The 25,147-nt window shown below is 31.7% G+C and overlaps 7 protein-coding genes and 2 pseudogenes across 9 annotated transcripts, besides 36 other annotated features; 8 read left to right on the top strand and 1 right to left on the bottom strand.

The window, feature by feature from the left end:
• Positions 1-774: part of a mobile genetic element that runs on past the window's edge.
• Positions 773-800: a terminal%2Cinverted (terminal inverted repeat of Mariner transposon ID:TVAGG3_0114530).
• Positions 773-2,076: a mobile genetic element.
• Positions 869-1,996, top strand: TVAGG3_0114540 (Mariner transposase; the record flags this gene model as incomplete). The annotated part of the gene is made up of 1 exon (XM_051223276.1): positions 869-1,996. One exon carries the CDS (start codon positions 869-871, stop codon positions 1,994-1,996), a length of 1,128 nt encoding a protein of 375 aa, XP_051108262.1.
• Positions 2,049-2,076: a terminal%2Cinverted (terminal inverted repeat of Mariner transposon ID:TVAGG3_0114530).
• Positions 2,076-2,206: a mobile genetic element.
• Positions 2,169-2,206: a terminal%2Cinverted (terminal inverted repeat of MuDR-5_TvMULE4 transposon ID:TVAGG3_0114520).
• Positions 2,207-2,569: 363 nt separating this feature from the next.
• Positions 2,570-2,607: a terminal%2Cinverted (terminal inverted repeat of MuDR-5_TvMULE4 transposon ID:TVAGG3_0114500).
• Positions 2,570-4,858: a mobile genetic element.
• Positions 3,938-4,646, top strand: TVAGG3_0114510 (annotated as a pseudogene). The gene has a single exon. A coding segment is annotated over exon 1 (709 nt).
• Positions 4,821-4,858: a terminal%2Cinverted (terminal inverted repeat of MuDR-5_TvMULE4 transposon ID:TVAGG3_0114500).
• Positions 4,859-5,696: 838 nt separating this feature from the next.
• Positions 5,697-5,903: a mobile genetic element.
• Positions 5,904-6,187: 284 nt separating this feature from the next.
• Positions 6,188-6,225: a terminal%2Cinverted (terminal inverted repeat of MuDR-5/MuDR-7_TvMULE4 transposon ID:TVAGG3_0114480).
• Positions 6,188-6,524: a mobile genetic element.
• Positions 6,525-8,953: a mobile genetic element.
• On the top strand, positions 7,241-8,106 carry TVAGG3_0114470 (zebrafish ch211-108c17.2-related family; the record flags this gene model as incomplete). The annotated part of the gene is made up of 1 exon (XM_051223275.1): positions 7,241-8,106. A coding segment is annotated over one exon (866 nt), but the record flags the coding sequence as incomplete, so codon positions are not given.
• Positions 8,954-10,541: a mobile genetic element.
• Positions 10,540-10,567: a terminal%2Cinverted (terminal inverted repeat of Mariner transposon ID:TVAGG3_0114430).
• Positions 10,540-11,843: a mobile genetic element.
• TVAGG3_0114440 (Mariner transposase) lies at positions 10,636-11,763 on the top strand (the record flags this gene model as incomplete). The annotated part of the gene is made up of 1 exon (XM_051223274.1): positions 10,636-11,763. One exon carries the CDS (start codon positions 10,636-10,638, stop codon positions 11,761-11,763), a length of 1,128 nt encoding a protein of 375 aa, XP_051108260.1.
• Positions 11,816-11,843: a terminal%2Cinverted (terminal inverted repeat of Mariner transposon ID:TVAGG3_0114430).
• Positions 11,843-11,973: a mobile genetic element.
• Positions 11,936-11,973: a terminal%2Cinverted (terminal inverted repeat of MuDR-5_TvMULE4 transposon ID:TVAGG3_0114420).
• A 363-nt stretch (positions 11,974-12,336) lies between these two features.
• Positions 12,337-12,374: a terminal%2Cinverted (terminal inverted repeat of MuDR-5_TvMULE4 transposon ID:TVAGG3_0114400).
• Positions 12,337-14,504: a mobile genetic element.
• On the top strand, positions 12,850-14,292 carry TVAGG3_0114410 (MULE transposase domain-containing protein; the record flags this gene model as incomplete). The annotated part of the gene is made up of 1 exon (XM_001301685.2): positions 12,850-14,292. One exon carries the CDS (start codon positions 12,850-12,852, stop codon positions 14,290-14,292), a length of 1,443 nt encoding a protein of 480 aa, XP_001301686.2.
• Positions 14,467-14,504: a terminal%2Cinverted (terminal inverted repeat of MuDR-5_TvMULE4 transposon ID:TVAGG3_0114400).
• Positions 14,505-15,339: 835 nt separating this feature from the next.
• Positions 15,340-15,546: a mobile genetic element.
• Positions 15,547-15,823: 277 nt separating this feature from the next.
• Positions 15,824-15,860: a terminal%2Cinverted (terminal inverted repeat of MuDR-5/MuDR-7_TvMULE4 transposon ID:TVAGG3_0114380).
• Positions 15,824-16,155: a mobile genetic element.
• Positions 16,156-18,578: a mobile genetic element.
• On the top strand, positions 17,787-18,140 carry TVAGG3_0114370 (uncharacterized protein; the record flags this gene model as incomplete). Its single annotated transcript, XM_051223273.1, has 1 exon — positions 17,787-18,140. One exon carries the CDS (start codon positions 17,787-17,789, stop codon positions 18,138-18,140), a length of 354 nt encoding a protein of 117 aa, XP_051108259.1.
• Positions 18,579-20,166: a mobile genetic element.
• Positions 18,589-19,114, bottom strand: TVAGG3_0114350 (MULE transposase domain-containing protein; the record flags this gene model as incomplete). Its single annotated transcript, XM_051223272.1, has 1 exon — positions 18,589-19,114. A coding segment is annotated over one exon (526 nt), but the record flags the coding sequence as incomplete, so codon positions are not given.
• Positions 20,165-20,192: a terminal%2Cinverted (terminal inverted repeat of Mariner transposon ID:TVAGG3_0114310).
• Positions 20,165-21,467: a mobile genetic element.
• Positions 20,261-21,387, top strand: TVAGG3_0114320 (annotated as a pseudogene). Its single transcript has one exon. A coding segment is annotated over exon 1 (1,127 nt).
• Positions 21,440-21,467: a terminal%2Cinverted (terminal inverted repeat of Mariner transposon ID:TVAGG3_0114310).
• Positions 21,467-21,597: a mobile genetic element.
• Positions 21,560-21,597: a terminal%2Cinverted (terminal inverted repeat of MuDR-5_TvMULE4 transposon ID:TVAGG3_0114300).
• A 363-nt stretch (positions 21,598-21,960) lies between these two features.
• Positions 21,961-21,998: a terminal%2Cinverted (terminal inverted repeat of MuDR-5_TvMULE4 transposon ID:TVAGG3_0114280).
• Positions 21,961-24,248: a mobile genetic element.
• On the top strand, positions 23,473-24,036 carry TVAGG3_0114290 (MULE transposase domain-containing protein; the record flags this gene model as incomplete). The annotated part of the gene is made up of 1 exon (XM_051223271.1): positions 23,473-24,036. One exon carries the CDS (start codon positions 23,473-23,475, stop codon positions 24,034-24,036), a length of 564 nt encoding a protein of 187 aa, XP_051108257.1.
• Positions 24,211-24,248: a terminal%2Cinverted (terminal inverted repeat of MuDR-5_TvMULE4 transposon ID:TVAGG3_0114280).
• Positions 24,249-25,037: 789 nt separating this feature from the next.
• Positions 25,038-25,147: part of a mobile genetic element that runs on past the window's edge.

Raw genomic sequence — 25,147 nt, 5'->3', positions numbered from 1 at the left:
ATCATCTGGAGAATGACTCTTAACCATGTCGACAAAAATTGCAAGAGATGTAACATCATCCGCTGAGAAACGGGTATTGATTGCATGAAGGCGTTTAGAAAACTTTTTTAAAGCATCTGTAGATTGTTGAAACATTTCCGGAATGATCCCACTATCAAATGGGATATTAAGATCTTTGAAACACCTTAATTGTGCGTAAACACGGTCTTGATTTGATTCAAAATATCTTGTTAAATAAGATCTATAAAAATATGATGTAATTTGTTGTGATTTGTTTGGAAAAGGGGCAGAATGATTGTGGGTGTTAATACATTTTCGTATGTGGTACTTGTCATCGGGAAGTGTATCAACAAGGAAGCGACATGGACAATTCGGCCACTTACAATTAAATTGGATTTGATTTCTTTCTTTCCTAGTTTTATATGAATAACTACAACCTGCTTGGATTTCTTGTTGCACTCGATACTTAAGCAACTCGATATATGTGATCGTGATCTTGGATCTGCATTAAAATGAAATGATTTGAAAGAATAAAGAATTTTGAATATATTGGTCTTATTTTGATAAGCTTGGTCGTGTTTTGAATAGCTTGGCCATCTAATTCAATTATGATCTTTGAAAATTAGGTGAAATAAAACTAAACATAAATGTAAAACTAGGGATATGAAATTTTGGTTGTACACCACTTGTATGTGCCGGATACCATTGTGTCAAATTTTTTCTGAAATTAACTTTAAAAGTACTAAGTAAGATCATTTGTTTTTGCATAATATAGGGTGTCCAAAGGTGCGTTTAGCACAGCGCTCTATATGAGACTATTAAAGGAGATATATGCTGATTATAAATATATAATAAAAAATATGAATATATGTATATGATGAGTAAGTTGTATTTTGGCGCCATGCCGGGATATAAAATGAATTTTGAGACAAGAGGCGGTTTCGCGGGAAATTTTGGCGGGATTTTTTTCATTTTTTTAATGAATCATAAAGAAAACATCCTCGCTCTTGCAAAAAAATGCAAAGACTGTAAAAAAATCTACGAGACATTGGTAAAATGCTTCGGTATGGATGCTCCTAGCTATTCCACTGTAACGTATCATGTTAGGATGTATCACTTCATGAACAAAAAGGCGCCCATCATAAAAATTGACAAAAAATCGCCGGATCAAAGAAAAATCAAAGCAATTCTTCAAGCGCTAGATGAAGACCCAAGAGCATCACTCAGAAGGATAGAGGAGATGACAAAGATACCACGTACAACAGTCAGTTATTATCTGCACAATTATTTGAACTACAAACTAGCGTATACACGTTGGGTTCCGCACAACCTTAATTCAGTTCAAAAAAAATCTAGAGTCCAATCTTCGAAAGAGCTCCTCTCTATATTGGGTGCATATCAATCCAAGAAGTTTCGCTTTTTAGTAACAGGGGACGAGTCTTGGTTTCACTATGCAACAGAAGCCAAAATCATGTGGATCCCGAAGGATGAAAATCCGCAAACATTCCCGAAGAAAAAAATTGACACACCAATGATGATGTTGTCGGTTTTTTGGGGCGTGAATGGCATCATCGCAATTGATATTCTTCAAAAACCTAATACGATGAATGCTCAGTATCTAATTGACAATGTTCTTACTCAAATTATCAATTCTGATGAGTTTGAGAAATCCAAACAACAAAAACAAAAGTTTGCAATTCATTTTGATAATTCAAGAGTTCACAAAAGTCATAAGGTAATGAATTACTTGGTGGAAAACAATGTCAAAGTTGTTCCAAACCCAATTTATTCACCTGATATTGCACCCTCTGACTTTTATTTATTCGGCACGCTAAAAAAGAGAGCTGAAGGACGCGAATTCGCGAGTCCAGATGATCTTGAAAATTTTGTAAGAGAGCAATTTGAGCAATTTTCTCATGATGATTTAAAGCGTGTCTTTCAAGCCTGGATCGATCGCTGCGAACGCGTGATTGAATCCAATGGTGATTATATTTAAATAAACTTTATATATATGTAACTTGTTTATTTCTATTCGCAGTATTCAGGTTTGTGCTAAACACACCTTTGGACACCCTATATAATGCCAATATGGTTTCTTTTGATTTTATTTCATTTATAAGCAAATCAGATTTACCCAAAAACTCCACTCCATAAGCGTTCATTTGCTAAATTAAAAAGTGACAATGGGCTAGTCTGTCCCTTTCTCCTATATTTCATATAGCAAGCTTTAGATATCTTCGAAAAAAAAGTAATAATATAAATAAGGGTAATGATTTATAATATTTTAAAATGCCTATTATTGATCATTGTTCTTGAATTTAATTGCGACCTTTTCACTTAAGGGTGCACTACGAGGATTAAAAAGTTCTCAATTTTTTCTGAGAGTTCTATCAATTGGCTAATCCTCCAAATTAATAAAAACTTATTTTTTTCTTTACAGGAATATATTTTTTCGATTAATATACATCATTTAGAATCACATATGGTATCTTCATATCATATATAACTTTGGTGGTCTAATATCAACTCTTTGATGGATTTAGAAAAACACTGGAAAAAACTTGATTTTGAGAAAGGAACAGACTAGCCCATTGTCACTTTTTAATTTAGCAAATGAACGCTTATGGAGTGGAGTTTTTGGGTAAATCTGATTTGCTTATAAATGAAATAAAATCAAAAGAAACCATATTGGCATTATATTATGCAAAAACAAATGATCTTACTTAGTACTTTTAAAGTTAATTTCAGAAAAAATTTGACACAATGGTATCCGGCACATACAAGTGGTGTACAACCAAAATATAAGTTAGTTTAAACATATATTGCTATATCTCATGATCTTACTTAGTACTTTTAAAGTTAATTTCAGAAAAAATTTGACACAATGGTATCCGGCACATACAAGTGGTGTACAACCAAAATATAAGTTAGTTTAAACATATATTGCTATATCTCATGATCTTACTTAGTACTTTTAAAGTTAATTTCAGAAAAAATTTGACACAATGGTATCCGGCACATACAAGTGGTGTACAACCAAAATTTCATATCCCTAGTTTTACATTTATGTTTAGTTTTATTTCACCTAATTTTCAAAGATCATAATTGAATTAGATGGCCAAGCTATTCAAAACACGACCAAGCTTATCAAAATAAGACCAATATATTCAAAATTCTTTATTCTTTCAAATCATTTCATTTTAATGCAGATCCAAGATCACGAACTCACATATATCGAGTTGCTTAAGTATCGAGTGCAACAAGAAATCCAAGCAGGTTGTAGTTATTCATATAAAACTAGGAAAGAAAGAAATCAAATCCAATTTAATTGTAAGTGGCCGAATTGTCCATGTCGCTTCCTTGTTGATACACTTCCCGATGACAAGTACCACATACGAAAATGTATTAACACCCACAATCATTCTGCCCCTTTTCCAAACAAATCACAACAAATTACATCATATTTTTATAGATCTTATTTAACAAGATATTTTGAATCAAATCAAGACCGTGTTTACGCACAATTAAGGTGTTTCAAAGATCTTAATATCCCATTTGATAGTGGGATCATTCCGGAAATGTTTCAACAATCTACAGATGCTTTAAAAAAGTTTTCTAAACGCCTTCATGCAATCAATACCCGTTTCTCAGCGGATGATGTTACATCTCTTGCAATTTTTGTCGACATGGTTAAGAGTCATTCTCCAGATGATCTCATCGAGTTTATTCACGAGCCAGATCGTATGATTTTCTATTACGCCCCATTCGAAGCAAATGCTTTTTCACATCAAATACAAACTTATCACATTGATTCCACTTATAAGCTCTTGCGCTCTCGCATACCATTTTATGCCGTCACTGGCAAATTCGCGGAATCAATTGTTTTTCCGTTTTTGTATTTTTTCGTTTGGCCCGACACAAGTGAAAATATACAAGTTTGTCTCACAGCATATTTTGGCTCCATCAATCGCGAACCATCTTATTTTTCAATGGACTGCGCACCTCAAATCACAAATGCTGTTGAAACAGCCATCCCCTTATGCCAGATCATTTGGTGTGGCGTTCATGTGTTGCGCGCTGTCATGAGAAAGGCTGAAAAGTTTCAAGATCGTTCCAACTTCGAAACTTTCTATAACTTAATGAAGTTATTGGTCTTTGGTTCTGAAGAGGAAGAAATTGATCATGATGAAGTTTACAACAATTTAGAAGAAATTTTAAATGAGGAACCTGCTGCCCGTGAATACTTTGACCAACAGTGGCGCCATCATCTTGACAGGTGGATGCTTCGCTATAGAAATGAAGGAGATGGAACAAACAACATCTCGGAATCACATTTCAAGGTTTTGAAGCACCAGTACTTCCCAGAAAGGCGAAATCTTCGACTCGATGAACTTGTCATCGAGTTATATTCCAGTGTTGTTCCTTCATTCCTGATTAAGTTGCAAATTAAAGGTCTGGATTCAGAGAGAAGTGTTAAAGTTATCAAAAAAGTCACAAGAGATTTCGAAGAAATGACACAATTTAAAAAAGTCGAATGCATCAGTATGCTTGAAGCTGTTCAGAAAGGTCTGAAAAATGATACACTTGATCCCAACATTGTTTACTCAACATTAAAAATATTATTGCAAAGAAAACATTTGATTTAATAAACATTTAATTTATTATAATTAATTTTTTATTAAAGTATAGTAAAAAATGCTATAAATAAATTATTATATTTTATTAAAATGTGACTTTTAATAGTAAGTGAATAAAATAAATCCGGAATTGGGAAAGAAATAAGGTTAATTAAAAATAATGAAAATTACAAGTTTAAGGTTAATGAAAAAGTGACAATGGGCGAGTTTGTCCCCCACTCCATATGGTATCTTCATATCATATATAACTTTGGTGGTCTAATATCAACTCTTTGATGGATTTAGAAAAACACTGGAAAAAACTTGATTTTCAAAAAAATTTTAGCATGTTTATTTTTCTCATTATTTTGATCGAGAGCCATGATTTTTCTTTTTACTATATCATTGGTACATATCTCATACCGAAATGGCTCACCAAAAAGGTGACATTTTTGGCGCCAATAATTTGATTTTTCTGATTCTTTCTATTTAGATATATTTATTTAATATTCATATTCCTTTATATTGCCTCATATTATTTCCCATTTTTAATCATATTATACAAATCTTTAATAATTTTTAATGTTTTGAGCTTCAAAATCTTGTTCTAACTATTTTCATTCATATATCCTAGAAAAAATTAAAAAGTTTTTTAGAAATAAAAATGTTTGTATGTAAAGTATTGAAAATATTCTAGATGAGAAGACATTCTCCAGAAGAGATTGATATTGATTGGCTTTGTGAAGCCATCACAAAATCAAATAATGGAGTTAAGTTAACTGATATTTGCGCGAAAGCTAAAATAAATCATGAAGGCAGAGTTATATATAATCATACTATCTTAAAGTATTCCTAGAAATTTCCAAAATTAACCGAAATATAACTGGATAGAATTACTATTTTCGAGATAAAATTCATATGGAAATACTAATTCATAACGCTTTATGTTATATAAAATTTAATTTATAAAAATTTCAAAATAAATCAAATTTAACACAATGAATATAACTGCAATCGAGGTTTTTGACGATTGATTCTTACGAGAAGTTTTCCAAACTTTGAGTTAATGTCTTGACATTAACTCAAAGTTTGGAAGTCTAATAAAGGGAATTGTAGGCTATGAGGTACTGATTATATATCAGTGCCTCATAGCCTGCAATTCCCATTAGAAATCGGAGAAACTTTGTCCGCATAACTTATGATGCGGACAAAGTTTCTCCCATTTCTACTTAGAATGAAAGGGCAAGAGGTATATAGGTACACTATATATCTCTTGCCCTTTCCTTCTTACCTAAAGACTTCCAATCTTATTTTTTTTCCAATTTTTCCCCTAAATTTAAATCTTATATAATATAAATAAAATGCATAATATCAATCACAAAAATTAATGTTTATTTTTTAATTAAAATTGCCGCGCAATTTAAGGTTTTCTGTCACTTTTTTGTTAGCCATTTCGGTACGAAACACCATATCATTGGTACATATATGATGATGCTATTTATGCAATTTATTTTCAAAAAAAACTCGTTTTTCAAGAACCTAAAAAAGGCCCAAAAATTTCATGACCTGCAGAGTGGGGGACAAACTCGCCCATTGTCACTTTTTCATTAACCTTAAACTTGTAATTTTCATTATTTTTAATTAACCTTATTTCTTTCCCAATTCCGGATTTATTTTATTCACTTACTATTAAAAGTCACATTTTAATAAAATATAATAATTTATTTATAGCATTTTTTACTATACTTTAATAAAAAATTAATTATAATAAATTAAATGTTTATTAAATCAAATGTTTTCTTTGCAATAATATTTTTAATGTTGAGTAAACAATGTTGGGATCAAGTGTATCATTTTTCAGACCTTTCTGAACAGCTTCAAGCATACTGATGCATTCGACTTTTTTAAGGATGGGCACTCATTAGGGTGATGAAAAAAATCAAGTCTAGCAAAGTCAATATATTAAAAACAGTGAAGACTATTATATAGCATTATAGTGCACAAGCTCAAATATTTAGTGATGCATTTCTCGAACTTATTTTATTTATAAGTTAACCTTGAAACATGAATTTTAGTATATCATGAGCATATTTTTTTCTAATTTTGCAATACTTATAATATCATACCAGGATTCATGTGGAAGTCTAATATTTGGTATATAATATTCTGACAATAAATGTATTAATTCAATTATATTCAAAATGATGGGTCACAATTTTTACTGAAATTGCAAATTTAATTTCAACAATGAAATTATTGTTTAAAAAAAATAGCACAACAGCAAGATGGACAATCATATATAGAATTATAATGCTCCATATAATGCTTTGATTTGATGCGTATATAATGTTATTTTTCGAACATCTTTGTAAAAAATTGATTTTTGTAATTTTTGAAAAAATTCGATTTTATTTCGAGATTTCCTCTATAGGTGAAGTATATTGAACAATATTCCTATGGGAGAAAATAATTGTAAGTATGAGTACTTTCAATAATACTATGGGTGCCATGGTTATCGCTCAAACGATCAAGTTATATCTCGATTGCGTAAATTGAAATTTTGCTATTTTCTAAATTCACGGCAACAACATTCTTTTATCCTGATCGTACATCACAATATTTGAATGTGCGACCATTTGTTCAAGAAACCGTCAAGTTATTCTTCATTTTTCATGCCGCGGCGAACAAAAGCAGTTGCAAAGCGTATAAAGAACTTAGTTCAAAGCGCGAAAAATAGGGTAGAGCCATATGTCGTCAACACTGTTGAATTTGTGCTATCTGTATTATTGAGCGGCGCTACATTTTGCCAATCAGAATTTCAATTCATGCTGAATAACATCAAAGTTCCGTCAGAAGCTACATTTCATCGAGTCCAAGAAAAGGTTGGTCGTGTTATCATAGAAGTTGCCAGAGAATCTGTTAATTATTGGAAATCTCGAATGAGAAAATGTTCGGGACTTTTGTTTGACGGTTCTTGGAGTCAGAGAAGAAATGCAATGTTTTGCTATGTACAATTTGTAGAAGAGAAACTCAAAAAAATTGTAGATTGGGAAGTGATATCTAAATATTTTAAAAATTTCAAAGGTAATTTCAACGGAAAATCAAATGAAATGGAATTTGAAGGCTTAAAAAGAATGCTGAAGCGTTGGAATAATGAAAAACGTGTAAATTTTTTTGTGCATGATGGCGATGTCAAAATTGTTTCTACAATCCAAAATACGTTCAAAGGTATCAGAGAATACAGAGATCCTGGACATTTTCTTAACAATATACAGAAAAAGCTCAAACTGCCAGAATTCAGAATCTTATCTAGCATTTCAAAGAATTTATTGCGTTGGCTTAGGCAACTTCTCAATGACACACATATGTCAATTAAAACAAAGAAGTTTTTATGGTTGAATTCCGCTAAACATTATGCCGGAAATCATAAATTTTGTCCAGATCCTGAAAAATGCAAGATGATTAAACCATGGAAATATGCAAAAAATAAAACTGCTATAAAAACACTTAAAAAATTCCTCGAAGATACCGTAAAAATCTTTGATATGGTAAAAAAGATTCATTCAACTCAAGTAGTTGAATCGATAAACCATATCAAAGCAATGCTTGCTAATAAAAATATTAATTGGCATGCTTCTTGGCCAATTAGGATGGCAGTCACAATATTGCATTTCAATGAAAGTATGTTTGAAACGATTGTAGCAACAAGATACAGGTTAAATTTACCAACAATGCCAGAAATGATGAACAGATATTTCGGAATGTATGATACAACAAAAGATTTAATCAAAGCATTCAAAAATTCAAAGCAAGTTCAAAAAAAGTTTGCGGCATTAAGAGCTATAAAGAGAGGTCTTCAAGCTACCGATGATCGTATTACTCTTAAATCACATAAATAATTATTAAATTTATTTCACCCTCAAAACATCATAATCTTGCACCTTCTTTGAATAAACACTTTCACCTTCTATTTTTAATTAATGTTTTTTAATTGTCCAAAATTTTTAGATTATATAAGATATAATTTTTTATAAAAGTATTATTTTCTAAAAGATAAGTATATATTCTTAATCACAAAACCTAGCATTTTATCATATCTATATATCAGCTTCCTAAATATAATACTCATATAGTTAGTATGATTTTAATGTTTTTGAACATGAAACGAAAATATGATTACAATCATATAACATAATGGAGTTATTGATATAACTTATATGGATGATACATTAAGAAGTCTTCCAACAATATAGATATAGTTGTAGATTCCTATGATTCCTTTTATATTGTGAGATAATAACATTTTTATGCTGTCAGGAGCCTATGAGTGCCCATCCTTAAATTGTGTCATTTCTTCGAAATCTCTTGTGACTTTTTTGATAACTTTAACACTTCTCTCTGAATCCAGACCTTTAATTTGCAACTTAATCAGGAATGAAGGAACAACACTGGAATATAACTCGATGACAAGTTCATCGAGTCGAAGATTTCGCCTTTCTGGGAAGTACTGGTGCTTCAAAACCTTGAAATGTGATTCCGAGATGTTGTTTGTTCCATCTCCTTCATTTCTATAGCGAAGCATCCACCTGTCAAGATGATGGCGCCACTGTTGGTCAAAGTATTCACGGGCAGCAGGTTCCTCATTTAAAATTTCTTCTAAATTGTTGTAAACTTCATCATGATCAATTTCTTCCTCTTCAGAACCAAAGACCAATAACTTCATTAAGTTATAGAAAGTTTCGAAGTTGGAACGATCTTGAAACTTTTCAGCCTTTCTCATGACAGCGCGCAACACATGAACGCCACACCAAATGATCTGGCATAAGGGGATGGCTGTTTCAACAGCATTTGTGATTTGAGGTGCGCAGTCCATTGAAAAATAAGATGGTTCGCGATTGATGGAGCCAAAATATGCTGTGAGACAAACTTGTATATTTTCACTTGTGTCGGGCCAAACGAAAAAATACAAAAACGGAAAAACAATTGATTCCGCGAATTTGCCAGTGACGGCATAAAATGGTATGCGAGAGCGCAAGAGCTTATAAGTGGAATCAATGTGATAAGTTTGTATTTGATGTGAAAAAGCATTTGCTTCGAATGGGGCGTAATAGAAAATCATACGATCTGGCTCGTGAATAAACTCGATGAGATCATCTGGAGAATGACTCTTAACCATGTCGACAAAAATTGCAAGAGATGTAACATCATCCGCTGAGAAACGGGTATTGATTGCATGAAGGCGTTTAGAAAACTTTTTTAAAGCATCTGTAGATTGTTGAAACATTTCCGGAATGATCCCACTATCAAATGGGATATTAAGATCTTTGAAACACCTTAATTGTGCGTAAACACGGTCTTGATTTGATTCAAAATATCTTGTTAAATAAGATCTATAAAAATATGATGTAATTTGTTGTGATTTGTTTGGAAAAGGGGCAGAATGATTGTGGGTGTTAATACATTTTCGTATGTGGTACTTGTCATCGGGAAGTGTATCAACAAGGAAGCGACATGGACAATTCGGCCACTTACAATTAAATTGGATTTGATTTCTTTCTTTCCTAGTTTTATATGAATAACTACAACCTGCTTGGATTTCTTGTTGCACTCGATACTTAAGCAACTCGATATATGTGAGTTCGTGATCTTGGATCTGCATTAAAATGAAATGATTTGAAAGAATAAAGAATTTTGAATATATTGGTCTTATTTTGATAAGCTTGGTCGTGTTTTGAATAGCTTGGCCATCTAATTCAATTATGATCTTTGAAAATTAGGTGAAATAAAACTAAACATAAATGTAAAACTAGGGATATGAAATTTTGGTTGTACACCACTTGTATGTGCCGGATACCATTGTGTCAAATTTTTTCTGAAATTAACTTTAAAAGTACTAAGTAAGATCATTTGTTTTTGCATAATATAGGGTGTCCAAAGGTGCGTTTAGCACAGCGCTCTATATGAGACTATTAAAGGAGATATATGCTGATTATAAATATATAATAAAAAATATGAATATATGTATATGATGAGTAAGTTGTATTTTGGCGCCATGCCGGGATATAAAATGAATTTTGAGACAAGAGGCGGTTTCGCGGGAAATTTTGGCGGGATTTTTTTCATTTTTTTAATGAATCATAAAGAAAACATCCTCGCTCTTGCAAAAAAATGCAAAGACTGTAAAAAAATCTACGAGACATTGGTAAAATGCTTCGGTATGGATGCTCCTAGCTATTCCACTGTAACGTATCATGTTAGGATGTATCACTTCATGAACAAAAAGGCGCCCATCATAAAAATTGACAAAAAATCGCCGGATCAAAGAAAAATCAAAGCAATTCTTCAAGCGCTAGATGAAGACCCAAGAGCATCACTCAGAAGGATAGAGGAGATGACAAAGATACCACGTACAACAGTCAGTTATTATCTGCACAATTATTTGAACTACAAACTAGCGTATACACGTTGGGTTCCGCACAACCTTAATTCAGTTCAAAAAAAATCTAGAGTCCAATCTTCGAAAGAGCTCCTCTCTATATTGGGTGCATATCAATCCAAGAAGTTTCGCTTTTTAGTAACAGGGGACGAGTCTTGGTTTCACTATGCAACAGAAGCCAAAATCATGTGGATCCCGAAGGATGAAAATCCGCAAACATTCCCGAAGAAAAAAATTGACACACCAATGATGATGTTGTCGGTTTTTTGGGGCGTGAATGGCATCATCGCAATTGATATTCTTCAAAAACCTAATACGATGAATGCTCAGTATCTAATTGACAATGTTCTTACTCAAATTATCAATTCTGATGAGTTTGAGAAATCCAAACAACAAAAACAAAAGTTTGCAATTCATTTTGATAATTCAAGAGTTCACAAAAGTCATAAGGTAATGAATTACTTGGTGGAAAACAATGTCAAAGTTGTTCCAAACCCAATTTATTCACCTGATATTGCACCCTCTGACTTTTATTTATTCGGCACGCTAAAAAAGAGAGCTGAAGGACGCGAATTCGCGAGTCCAGATGATCTTGAAAATTTTGTAAGAGAGCAATTTGAGCAATTTTCTCATGATGATTTAAAGCGTGTCTTTCAAGCCTGGATCGATCGCTGCGAACGCGTGATTGAATCCAATGGTGATTATATTTAAATAAACTTTATATATATGTAACTTGTTTATTTCTATTCGCAGTATTCAGGTTTGTGCTAAACACACCTTTGGACACCCTATATAATGCCAATATGGTTTCTTTTGATTTTATTTCATTTATAAGCAAATCAGATTTACCCAAAAACTCCACTCCATAAGCGTTCATTTGCTAAATTAAAAAGTGACAATGGGCTAGTCTGTCCCTTTCTCCTATATTTCATATAGCAAGCTTTAGATATCTTCGAAAAAAAAGTAATAATATAAATAAGGGTAATGATTTATAATATTTTAAAATGCCTATTATTGATCATTGTTCTTGAATTTAATTGCGACCTTTTCACTTAAGGGTGCACTACGAGGATTAAAAAGTTCTCAATTTTTTCTGAGAGTTCTATCAATTGGCTAATCCTCCAAATTAATAAAAACTTATTTTTTTCTTTACAGGAATATATTTTTTCGATTAATATACATCATTTAGAATCACATATGGTATCTTCATATCATATATAACTTTGGTGGTCTAATATCAACTCTTTGATGGATTTAGAAAAACACTGGAAAAAACTTGATTTTGAGAAAGGAACAGACTAGCCCATTGTCACTTTTTAATTTAGCAAATGAACGCTTATGGAGTGGAGTTTTTGGGTAAATCTGATTTGCTTATAAATGAAATAAAATCAAAAGAAACCATATTGGCATTATATTATGCAAAAACAAATGATCTTACTTAGTACTTTTAAAGTTAATTTCAGAAAAAATTTGACACAATGGTATCCGGCACATACAAGTGGTGTACAACCAAAATATAAGTTAGTTTAAACATATATTGCTATATCTCATGATCTTACTTAGTACTTTTAAAGTTAATTTCAGAAAAAATTTGACACAATGGTATCCGGCACATACAAGTGGTGTACAACCAAAATTTCATATCCCTAGTTTTACATTTATGTTTAGTTTTATTTCACCTAATTTTCAAAGATCATAATTGAATTAGATGGCCAAGCTATTCAAAACACGACCAAGCTTATCAAAATAAGACCAATATATTCAAAATTCTTTATTCTTTCAAATCATTTCATTTTAATGCAGATCCAAGATCACGAACTCACATATATCGAGTTGCTTAAGTATCGAGTGCAACAAGAAATCCAAGCAGGTTGTAGTTATTCATATAAAACTAGGAAAGAAAGAAATCAAATCCAATTTAATTGTAAGTGGCCGAATTGTCCATGTCGCTTCCTTGTTGATACACTTCCCGATGACAAGTACCACATACGAAAATGTATTAACACCCACAATCATTCTGCCCCTTTTCCAAACAAATCACAACAAATTACATCATATTTTTATAGATCTTATTTAACAAGATATTTTGAATCAAATCAAGACCGTGTTTACGCACAATTAAGGTGTTTCAAAGATCTTAATATCCCATTTGATAGTGGGATCATTCCGGAAATGTTTCAACAATCTACAGATGCTTTAAAAAAGTTTTCTAAACGCCTTCATGCAATCAATACCCGTTTCTCAGCGGATGATGTTACATCTCTTGCAATTTTTGTCGACATGGTTAAGAGTCATTCTCCAGATGATCTCATCGAGTTTATTCACGAGCCAGATCGTATGATTTTCTATTACGCCCCATTCGAAGCAAATGCTTTTTCACATCAAATACAAACTTATCACATTGATTCCACTTATAAGCTCTTGCGCTCTCGCATACCATTTTATGCCGTCACTGGCAAATTCGCGGAATCAATTGTTTTTCCGTTTTTGTATTTTTTCGTTTGGCCCGACACAAGTGAAAATATACAAGTTTGTCTCACAGCATATTTTGGCTCCATCAATCGCGAACCATCTTATTTTTCAATGGACTGCGCACCTCAAATCACAAATGCTGTTGAAACAGCCATCCCCTTATGCCAGATCATTTGGTGTGGCGTTCATGTGTTGCGCGCTGTCATGAGAAAGGCTGAAAAGTTTCAAGATCGTTCCAACTTCGAAACTTTCTATAACTTAATGAAGTTATTGGTCTTTGGTTCTGAAGAGGAAGAAATTGATCATGATGAAGTTTACAACAATTTAGAAGAAATTTTAAATGAGGAACCTGCTGCCCGTGAATACTTTGACCAACAGTGGCGCCATCATCTTGACAGGTGGATGCTTCGCTATAGAAATGAAGGAGATGGAACAAACAACATCTCGGAATCACATTTCAAGGTTTTGAAGCACCAGTACTTCCCAGAAAGGCGAAATCTTCGACTCGATGAACTTGTCATCGAGTTATATTCCAGTGTTGTTCCTTCATTCCTGATTAAGTTGCAAATTAAAGGTCTGGATTCAGAGAGAAGTGTTAAAGTTATCAAAAAAGTCACAAGAGATTTCGAAGAAATGACACAATTTAAAAAAGTCGAATGCATCAGTATGCTTGAAGCTGTTCAGAAAGGTCTGAAAAATGATACACTTGATCCCAACATTGTTTACTCAACATTAAAAATATTATTGCAAAGAAAACATTTGATTTAATAAACATTTAATTTATTATAATTAATTTTTTATTAAAGTATAGTAAAAAATGCTATAAATAAATTATTATATTTTATTAAAATGTGACTTTTAATAGTAAGTGAATAAAATAAATCCGGAATTGGGAAAGAAATAAGGTTAATTAAAAATAATGAAAATTACAAGTTTAAGGTTAATGAAAAAGTGACAATGGGCGAGTTTGTCCCCCACTCCATATGGTATCTTCATATCATATATAACTTTGGTGGTCTAATATCAACTCTTTGATGGATTTAGAAAAACACTGGAAAAAACTTGATTTTCAAAAAAATTTTAGCATGTTTATTTTTCTCATTATTTTGATCGAGAGCCATGATTTTTCTTTTTACTATATCATTGGTACATATCTCATACCGAAATGGCTCACCAAAAAGGTGACATTTTTGGCGCCAATAATTTGATTTTTCTGATTCTTTCTATTTAGATATATTTATTTAATATTCATATTCCTTTATATTGCCTCATATTATTTCCATTTTTTAATCATATTATACAAATCTTTAATAATTTTTAATGTTTTGAGCTTCAAAATCTTGTTCTAACTATTTTCATTCATATATCCTAGAAAAAATTAAAAAGTTTTTTTAGAAATAAAAATGTTTGTATGTAAGTATTGAAAATATTCTAGATGAGAAGACATTCCAGAAGAGATTGATATTGATTGGCTTTGTGAAGCCATCACAAATCAAATAATGGAGTTAAGTTAACTGATATTTGCGCGAAAGCTAAAATAAATCATGAAAGGAGAGTTATATATAATCATACTATCTTAAAGTATTCCTAGAAATTTCCAAAATTAACCGAAATATAACTGGATAGAATTACTATTTTCGAGATAAAATTCATATGGAAATACTAATTCATAACGCTTTATGTTATATAAAATTTAATTTATAAAAATTTCAAAATAAATCAAATTTAACACAATGAATATAACTGCAATCGAGGTTTTTGACGATTGATTCTTACGAGAAGTTTTCCAAACTTTGAGTTAATGTCTTGACATTAACTCAAAGTTTGGAAGTCTAATAAAGGGAATTGTAGGCTATGAGGTACTGATTATATATCAGTGCCTCATAGCCTGCAATTCCCATTAGAAATCGGAGAAACTTTGTCCGCATAACTTATGATGCGGACAAAGTTTCTCCCATTTCTACTTAGAATGAAAGGGCAAGAGGTATATAGGTACACTATATATCTCTTGCCCTTTCCTTCTTACCTAAAGACTTCCAATCTTATTTTTTTTCCAATTTTTCCCCTAAATTTAAATTATATATAAAATAAAATGCATAATATCACAATCAAATTAATGTTTATTTTTTAATTAAAATTGCCGCGCAATTTAAGGTTTTCTGTCACTTTTTTGTTAGCCATTTCGGTACGAAACACCATATCATTGGTACATATATGATGATGCTATTTATGCAATTTATTTTCAAAAAAAACTCGTTTTTCAAGAACCTAAAAAGGCCCAAAAATTTCATGACCTGCAGAGTGGGGGACAAACTCGCCATTGTCACTTTTTCATTAACCTTAAACTTGTAATTTTCATTATTTTAATTAACCTTATTTCTTTCCCAATTCCGGATTTATTTTATTCACTTACTATTAAAAGTCACATTTTAATAAAATATAATAATTTATTTATAGCATTTTTTACTATACTTTAATAAAATTAATTATATAAATTAAATGTTTATTAAATCAAATGTTTTCTTTGCAATAATATTTTTAATGTTGAGTAAACAATGTTGGGATCAAGTGTATCATTTTTCAGACCTTTCTGAACAGCTTCAAGCATACTGATGCATTCGACTTTTTTAAGGATGGGCACTCATTAGGGTGATGAAAAAATCAAGTCTAGCAAAGTCAATATATTAAAAACAGTGAAGACTATTATATAGCATTATAGTGCACAAGCTCAAATATTTAGTGATGCATTTCTCGAACTTATTTTATTTATAAGTTAACCTTGAAACATGAATTTTAGTATATCATGAGCATTTTTTTCTAATTTTGCAATACTTATAATATCATACCAGGATTCATGTGGAAGTCTAATATTTGGTATATAATATTCTGACAATAAATGTATTAATTCAATTATATTCAAATGATGGGTCACAATTTTTACTGAAATTGCAAATTTAATTTCAACAATGAAATTATTGTTTTAAAAAAATAGCACAACAGCAAGATGGACAATCATATATAGAATTATAATGCTCCATATAATGCTTTGATTTGATGCGTATATAATGTTATTTTTCGAACATCTTTGTAAAAAATTGATTTTTGTAATTTTTTGAAAAATTCGATTTTATTTCGAGTTCCTCTATAGGTGAAGTATATTGAACAATATTCCTATGGGAGAAAATAATTGTAAGTATGAGTACTTTCAATAATACTATGGGTGCATGGTTATCGCTCAAACGATCAAGTTATATCTCGATTGCGTAAATTGAAATTTTGCTATTTTTCTAAATTCACGGCAACAACATTCTTTTATCCTGATCGTACATCACAATATTTGAATGTGCGACCATTTGTTCAAGAAACCGTCAAGTTATTCTTCATTTTTCATGCCGCGGCGAACAAAAAGCAGTTGCAAAGCGTATAAAGAACTTAGTTCAAAGCGCGAAAAATAGGGTAGAGCCATATGTCGTCAACACTGTTGAATTTGTGCTATCTGTATTATTGAGCGGCGCTACATTTTGCCAATCAGAATTTCAATTCATGCTGAATAACATCAAAGTTCCGTCAGAAGCTACATTTCATCGAGTCCAAGAAAAGGTTGGTCGTGTTATCATAGAAGTTGCCAGAGAATCTGTTAATTATTGGAAATCTCGAATGAGAAAATGTTCGGGACTTTTGTTTGACGGTTCTTGGAGTCAGAGAAGAAATGCAATGTTTTGCTATGTACAATTTGTAGAAGAGAAACTCAAAAAAATTGTAGATTGGGAAGTGATATCTAAATATTTTAAAAATTTCAAAGGTAATTTCAACGGAAAATCAAATGAAATGGAATTTGAAGGCTTAAAAAGAATGCTGAAGCGTTGGAATAATGAAAAACGTGTAAATTTTTTTGTGCATGATGGCGATGTCAAAATTGTTTCTACAATCAAAATACGTTCAAAGGTATCAGAGAATACAGAGATCCTGGACATTTTCTTAACAATATACAGAAAAAGCTCAAACTGCCAGAATTCAGAATCTTATCTAGCATTTCAAAGAATTTATTGCGTTGGCTTAGGCAACTTCTCAATGACACACATATGTCAATTAAAACAAAGAAGTTTTTATGGTTGAATTCCGCTAAACATTATGCCGGAAATCATAAATTTTGTCCAGATCCTGAAAAATGCAAGATGATTAAACCATGGAAATATGCAAAAAATAAAACTGCTATAAAAACACTTAAAAAATTCCTCGAAGATACCGTAAAAATCTTTGATATGGTAAAAAAGATTCATTCAACTCAAGTAGTTGAATCGATAAACCATATCAAAGCAATGCTTGCTAATAAAAATATTAATTGGCATGCTTCTTGGCCAATTAGGATGGCAGTCACAATATTGCATTTCAATGAAAGTATGTTTGAAACGATTGTAGCAATAAGATACAGGTTAAATTTACCAACAATGCCAGAAATGATGAACAGATATTTCAGAATGTATGATACAACAAAAGATTTAATCAAAGCATTCAAAAATTCAAAGCAAGTTCAAAAAAAGTTTGCGGCATTAAGAGCTATAAAGAGAGGTCTTCAAGCTACCGATGATCGTATTACTCTTAAATCACATAAATAATTATTAAATTTATTTCACCCTCAAAACATCATAATCTTGCACCTTCTTTGAATAAACACTTTCACCTTCTATTTTTAATTAATGTTTTTTAATTGTCCAAAATTTTTAGATTATATAAGATATAATTTTTTATAAAAGTATTATTTTCTAAAAGATAAGTATATATTCTTAATCACAAAACCTAGCATTTTATCATATCTATATATCAGCTTCCTAAATATAATACTCATATAGTTAGTATGATTTTAATGTTTTTGAACATGAAACGAAAATATGATTACAATCATATAACATAATGGAGTTATTGATATAACTTATATGGATGATACATTAAGAAGTCTTCCAACAATATAGATATAGTTGTAGATTCCTATGATTCCTTTTATATTGTGAGATAATAACATTTTTATGCTGTCAGGAGCCTATGAGTGCCCATCCTTAAATTGTGTCATTTCTTCGAAATCTCTTGTGACTTTTTTGATAACTTTAACACTTCTCTCTGAATCCAGACCTTTAATTTGCAACTTAATCAGGAATGAAGGAACAACACTGGAATATAACTCGATGACAAGTTCATCGAGTCGAAGATTTCGCCTTTCTGGGAAGTACTGGTGCTTCAAAACCTTGAAATGTGATTCCGAGATGTTGTTTGTTCCATCTCCTTCATTTCTATAGCGAAGCATCCACCTGTCAAGATGATGGCGCCACTGTTGGTCAAAGTATTCACGGGCAGCAGGTTCCTCATTTAAAATTTCTTCTAAATTGTTGTAAACTTCATCATGATCAATTTCTTCCTCTTCAGAACCAAAGACCAATAACTTCATTAAGTTATAGAAAGTTTCGAAGTTGGAACGATCTTGAAACTTTTCAGCCTTTCTCATGACAGCGCGCAACACATGAACGCCACACCAAATGATCTGGCATAAGGGGATGGCTGTTTCAACAGCATTTGTGATTTGAGGTGCGCAGTCCATTGAAAAATAAGATGGTTCGCGATTGATGGAGCCAAAATATGCTGTGAGACAAACTTGTATATTTTCACTTGTGTCGGGCCAAACGAAAAAATACAAAAACGGAAAAACAATTGATTCCGCGAATTTGCCAGTGACGGCATAAAATGGTATGCGAGAGCGCAAGAGCTTATAAGTGGAATCAATGTGATAAGTTTGTATTTGATGTGAAAAAGCATTTGCTTCGAATGGGGCGTAATAGAAAATCATACGATCTGGCTCGTGAATAAACTCGATGAGATCATCTGGAGAATGACTCTTAACCATGTCGACAAAAATTGCAAGAGATGTAACATCATCCGCTGAGAAACGGGTATTGATTGCATGAAGGCGTTTAGAAAACTTTTTTAAAGCATCTGTAGATTGTTGAAACATTTCCGGAATGATCCCACTATCAAATGGGATATTAAGATCTTTGAAACACCTTAATTGTGCGTAAACACGGTCTTGATTTGATTCAAAATATCTTGTTAAATAAGATCTATAAAAATATGATGTAATTTGTTGTGATTTGTTTGGAAAAGGGGCAGAATGATTGTGGGTGTTAATACATTTTCGTATGTGGTACTTGTCATCGGGAAGTGTATCAACAAGGAAGCGACATGGACAATTCGGCCACTTACAATTAAATTGGATTTGATTTCTTTCTTTCCTAGTTTTATATGAATAACTACAACCTGCTTGGATTTCTTGTTGCACTCGATACTTAAGCAACTCGATATATGTGAGTTCGTGATCTTGGATCTGCATTAAAATGAAATGATTTGAAAGAATAAAGAATTTTGAATATATTGGTCTTATTTTGATAAGCTTGGTCGTGTTTTGAATAGCTTGGCCATCTAATTCAATTATGATCTTTGAAAATTAGGTGAAATAAAACTAAACATAAATGTAAAACTAGGGATATGAAATTTTGGTTGTACACCACTTGTATGTGCCGGATACCATTGTGTCAAATTTTTTCTGAAATTAACTTTAAAAGTACTAAGTAAGATCATTTGTTTTTGCATAATATAGGGTGTCCAAAGGTGCGTTTAGCACAGCGCTCTATATGAGACTATTAAAGGAGATATATGCTGATTATAAATATATAATAAAAAATATGAATATATGTATATGATGAGTAAGTTGTATTTTGGCGCCATGCCGGGATATAAAATGAATTTTGAGACAAGAGGCGGTTTCGCGGGAAATTTTGGCGGGATTTTTTTCATTTTTTTAATGAATCATAAAGAAAACATCCTCGCTCTTGCAAAAAAATGCAAAGACTGTAAAAAAATCTACGAGACATTGGTAAAATGCTTCGGTATGGATGCTCCTAGCTATTCCACTGTAACGTATCATGTTAGGATGTATCACTTCATGAACAAAAAGGCGCCCATCATAAAAATTGACAAAAAATCGCCGGATCAAAGAAAAATCAAAGCAATTCTTCAAGCGCTAGATGAAGACCCAAGAGCATCACTCAGAAGGATAGAGGAGATGACAAAGATACCACGTACAACAGTCAGTTATTATCTGCACAATTATTTGAACTACAAACTAGCGTATACACGTTGGGTTCCGCACAACCTTAATTCAGTTCAAAAAAAATCTAGAGTCCAATCTTCGAAAGAGCTCCTCTCTATATTGGGTGCATATCAATCCAAGAAGTTTCGCTTTTTAGTAACAGGGGACGAGTCTTGGTTTCACTATGCAACAGAAGCCAAAATCATGTGGATCCCGAAGGATGAAAATCCGCAAACATTCCCGAAAAAAAAATTGACACACCAATGATGATGTTGTCGGTTTTTTGGGGCGTGAATGGCATCATCGCAATTGATATTCTTCAAAAACCTAATACGATGAATGCTCAGTATCTAATTGACAATGTTCTTACTCAAATTATCAATTCTGATGAGTTTGAGAAATCCAAACAACAAAAACAAAAGTTTGCAATTCATTTTGATAATTCAAGAGTTCACAAAAGTCATAAGGTAATGAATTACTTGGTGGAAAACAATGTCAAAGTTGTTCCAAACCCAATTTATTCACCTGATATTGCACCCTCTGACTTTTATTTATTCGGCACGCTAAAAAAGAGAGCTGAAGGACGCGAATTCGCGAGTCCAGATGATCTTGAAAATTTTGTAAGAGAGCAATTTGAGCAATTTTCTCATGATGATTTAAAGCGTGTCTTTCAAGCCTGGATCGATCGCTGCGAACGCGTGATTGAATCCAATGGTGATTATATTTAAATAAACTTTATATATATGTAACTTGTTTATTTCTATTCGCAGTATTCAGGTTTGTGCTAAACACACCTTTGGACACCCTATATAATGCCAATATGGTTTCTTTTGATTTTATTTCATTTATAAGCAAATCAGATTTACCCAAAAACTCCACTCCATAAGCGTTCATTTGCTAAATTAAAAAGTGACAATGGGCTAGTCTGTCCCTTTCTCCTATATTTCATATAGCAAGCTTTAGATATCTTCGAAAAAAAAGTAATAATATAAATAAGGGTAATGATTTATAATATTTTAAAATGCCTATTATTGATCATTGTTCTTGAATTTAATTGCGACCTTTTCACTTAAGGGTGCACTACGAGGATTAAAAAGTTCTCAATTTTTTCTGAGAGTTCTATCAATTGGCTAATCCTCCAAATTAATAAAAACTTATTTTTTTCTTTACAGGAATATATTTTTTCGATTAATATACATCATTTAGAATCACATATGGTATCTTCATATCATATATAACTTTGGTGGTCTAATATCAACTCTTTGATGGATTTAGAAAAACACTGGAAAAAACTTGATTTTGAGAAAGGAACAGACTAGCCCATTGTCACTTTTTAATTTAGCAAATGAACGCTTATGGAGTGGAGTTTTTGGGTAAATCTGATTTGCTTATAAATGAAATAAAATCAAAAGAAACCATATTGGCATTATATTATGCAAAAACAAATGATCTTACTTAGTACTTTTAAAGTTAATTTCAGAAAAAATTTGACACAATGGTATCCGGCACATACAAGTGGTGTACAACCAAAATATAAGTTAGTTTAAACATATATTGCTATATCTCATGATCTTACTTAGTACTTTTAAAGTTAATTTCAGAAAAAATTTGACACAATGGTATCCGGCACATACAAGTGGTGTACAACCAAAATATAAGTTAGTTTAAACATATATTGCTATATCTCATGATCTTACTTAGTACTTTTAAAGTTAATTTCAGAAAAAATTTGACACAATGGTATCCGGCACATACAAGTGGTGTACAACCAAAATTTCATATCCCTAGTTTTACATTTATGTTTAGTTTTATTTCACCTAATTTTCAAAGATCATAATTGAATTAGATGGCCAAGCTATTCAAAACACGACCAAGCTTATCAAAATAAGACCAATATATTCAAAATTCTTTATTCTTTCAAATCATTTCATTTTAATGCAGATCCAAGATCACGAACTCACATATATCGAGTTGCTTAAGTATCGAGTGCAACAAGAAATCCAAGCAGGTTGTAGTTATTCATATAAAACTAGGAAAGAAAGAAATCAAATCCAATTTAATTGTAAGTGGCCGAATTGTCCATGTCGCTTCCTTGTTGATACACTTCCCGATGACAAGTACCACATACGAAAATGTATTAACACCCACAATCATTCTGCCCTTTTCCAAACAAATCACAACAAATTACATCATATTTTTATAGATCTTATTTAACAAGATATTTTGAATCAAATCAAGACCGTGTTTACGCACAATTAAGGTGTTTCAAAGATCTTAATATCCCATTTGATAGTGGGATCATTCCGGAAATGTTTCAACAATCTACAGATGCTTTAAAAAAGTTTTCTAAACGCCTTCATGCAATCAATACCCGTTTCTCAGCGGATGATGTTACATCTCTTGCAATTTTTGTCGACATGGTTAAGAGTCATTCTCCAGATGATCTCATCGAGTTTATTCACGAGCCAGATCGTATGATTTTCTATTACGCCCCATTCGAAGCAAATGCTTTTTCACATCAAATACAAACTTATCACATTGATTCCACTTATAAGCTCTTGCGCTCTCGCATACCATTTTATGCCGTCACTGGCAAATTCGCGGAATCAATTGTTTTTCCGTTTTTGTATTTTTTCGTTTGGCCCGACACAAGTGAAAATATACAAGTTTGTCTCACAGCATATTTTGGCTCCATCAATCGCGAACCATCTTATTTTTCAATGGACTGCGCACCTCAAATCACAAATGCTGTTGAAACAGCCATCCCCTTATGCCAGATCATTTGGTGTGGCGTTCATGTGTTGCGCGCTGTCATGAGAAAGGCTGAAAAGTTTCAAGATCGTTCCAACTTCGAAACTTTCTATAACTTAATGAAGTTATTGGTCTTTGGTTCTGAAGAGGAAGAAATTGATCATGATGAAGTTTACAACAATTTAGAAGAAATTTTAAATGAGGAACCTGCTGCCCGTGAATACTTTGACCAACAGTGGCGCCATCATCTTGACAGGTGGATGCTTCGCTATAGAAATGAAGGAGATGGAACAAACAACATCTCGGAATCACATTTCAAGGTTTTGAAGCACCAGTACTTCCCAGAAAGGCGAAATCTTCGACTCGATGAACTTGTCATCGAGTTATATTCCAGTGTTGTTCCTTCATTCCTGATTAAGTTGCAAATTAAAGGTCTGGATTCAGAGAGAAGTGTTAAAGTTATCAAAAAAGTCACAAGAGATTTCGAAGAAATGACACAATTTAAAAAAGTCGAATGCATCAGTATGCTTGAAGCTGTTCAGAAAGGTCTGAAAAATGATACACTTGATCCCAACATTGTTTACTCAACATTAAAAATATTATTGCAAAGAAAACATTTGATTTAATAAACATTTAATTTATTATAATTAATTTTTTATTAAAGTATAGTAAAAAATGCTATAAATAAATTATTATATTTTATTAAAATGTGACTTTTAATAGTAAGTGAATAAAATAAATCCGGAATTGGGAAAGAAATAAGGTTAATTAAAAATAATGAAAATTACAAGTTTAAGGTTAATGAAAAAGTGACAATGGGCGAGTTTGTCCCCCACTCCATATGGTATCTTCATATCATATATAACTTTGGTGGTCTAATATCAACTCTTTGATGGATTTAGAAAAACACTGGAAAAAACTTGATTTTCAAAAAAATTTTAGCATGTTTATTTTTCTCATTATTTTGATCGAGAGCCATGATTTTTCTTTTTACTATATCATTGGTACATATCTCATACCGAAATGGCTCACCAAAAAGGTGACATTTTTGGCGCCAATAATTTGATTTTTCTGATTCTTTCTATTTAGATATATTTATTTAATATTCATATTCCTTTATATTGCCTCATATTATTTCCCATTTTTAATCATATTATACAAATCTTTAATAATTTTTAATGTTTTGAGCTTCAAAATCTTGTTCTAACTATTTTCATTCATATATCCTAGAAAAAATTAAAAAGTTTTTTAGAAATAAAAATGTTTGTATGTAAAGTATTGAAAATATTCTAGATGAGAAGACATTCTCCAGAAGAGATTGATATTGATTGGCTTTGTGAAGCCATCACAAAATCAAATAATGGAGTTAAGTTAACTGATATTTGCGCGAAAGCTAAAATAAATCATGAAGGCAGAGTTATATATAATCATACTATCTTAAAGTATTCCTAGAAATTTCCAAAATTAACCGAAATATAACTGGATAGAATTACTATTTTCGAGATAAAATTCATATGGAAATACTAATTCATAACGCTTTATGTTATAAAATTTAATTTATAAAAATTTCAAAATAAATCAAATTTAACACAATGAATATAACTGCAATCGAGGTTTTTGACGATTGATTCTTACGAGAAGTTTTCCAAACTTTGAGTTAATGTCTTGACATTAACTCAAAGTTTGGAAGTCTAATAAAGGGAATTGTAGGCTATGAGGTACTGATTATATATCAGT

Source organism: Trichomonas vaginalis, chromosome IV (assembly GCF_026262505.1).
Source record: "Trichomonas vaginalis G3 chromosome IV, whole genome shotgun sequence".
Lineage (NCBI taxonomy): Eukaryota > Parabasalia > Trichomonadida > Trichomonadidae > Trichomonas > Trichomonas vaginalis.
The sequence above is the reverse complement of the archived record's forward strand: the minus strand, read 5'-3'. Positions and strand labels throughout refer to the sequence as shown.